The sequence below is a fragment of the Primulina huaijiensis genome, unplaced genomic scaffold (assembly GCF_012295235.1).
Source record: "Primulina huaijiensis isolate GDHJ02 unplaced genomic scaffold, ASM1229523v2 C13189978, whole genome shotgun sequence".
Classification (NCBI taxonomy): domain Eukaryota; kingdom Viridiplantae; phylum Streptophyta; class Magnoliopsida; order Lamiales; family Gesneriaceae; genus Primulina; species Primulina huaijiensis.
This window is the reverse complement of record NW_027341985.1, coordinates 1-911: the sequence shown is the minus strand read 5'-3', so window position 1 is coordinate 911 and position 911 is coordinate 1. Positions and strand designations below refer to the sequence as shown.

Sequence of the window (911 nt, the reverse complement as noted above, 5' to 3'; positions counted from 1 at the left end):
TTATTGGAAAAAGAACATTCTGGATGCCGTGCTTTACTCAGAGATTACAAGGTGTTTTAGCTTTTGTCAATTAGTTGAAGAAATTCTCCATTTAATTGTCTTTAAAGAGAAATTCGACTGTTGCACTATTTACCTTCTTGATGGGTACAGGTGGATGATCTTTCTAGGATGTATAGGCTCTTTCACAAAATTCCAAAAGGATTGGAACCTGTTGGCAATATGTTCAAGCAGGTATGTGGTATTTAGATAGTTCTGAATTATCTGTTGGTATTTATCATCGATTCCTGATCCCCTAGTACGTATGATATTTGCTTGGTGCAGCATGTTACCTCCGAAGGCATGGTTTTGGTTCAGCAGGCTGAAGAAGCTGCTAGCAATAAGGTCGGTACAATGATGGTTTATATTTGACATTCAAAGTTTCTTAGGCATCGTTTTTTTAATTTTTATGTGAAGTAAGCACATTTGGACAATCAAGGTTCTGTGAATGATCTTGTGCCTATTTACCTTGTATAATGTGATAAAATTAAGATTGTTATGTGAGGTTGTTGTGCTATGCTCTACAATTGTGTTTGCCTTGCTTGGTTTAATAATCAATAATGTCTTAATTCTTACCTATATATTTACAATTTGATTCGGTGGTATTTTCAAACTAATCTTTTTTTTTTTTATCATATATATGTTGTAATGGGAACCGATACCTGCTTTTTACAGTCAGAAAATGCTGGTGGAACACAAGAGCAGGTAAATGTTTCGTCTATGGCGATCATGCTGTAGTTTATTTGTTTTAGGAAGGTGTAACTTTTTGTTTACCTTTGCAGGCATTTGTGAGGAAAGTAATTGAGCTTCATGACAAGTATTTTGCATACGTAAAGGATTGTTTCTCCAATAACACCCTGTTTCACAAGGTTTAA

The 911-nt window shown here is 34.8% G+C and overlaps 1 protein-coding gene across 1 annotated transcript; it reads left to right on the top strand.

Moving 5' to 3' along the window:
* Positions 1-6: 6 nt before the first annotated feature.
* LOC140965450 (cullin-1-like) lies at positions 7-905 on the top strand (the record flags this gene model as incomplete). The annotated part of the gene is made up of 5 exons (XM_073425522.1): positions 7-51; positions 151-231; positions 322-381; positions 712-741; positions 819-905. Coding segments are annotated over exons 2-5 (240 nt in total), but the record flags the coding sequence as incomplete, so codon positions are not given.
* Positions 906-911: the final 6 nt, after the last annotated feature.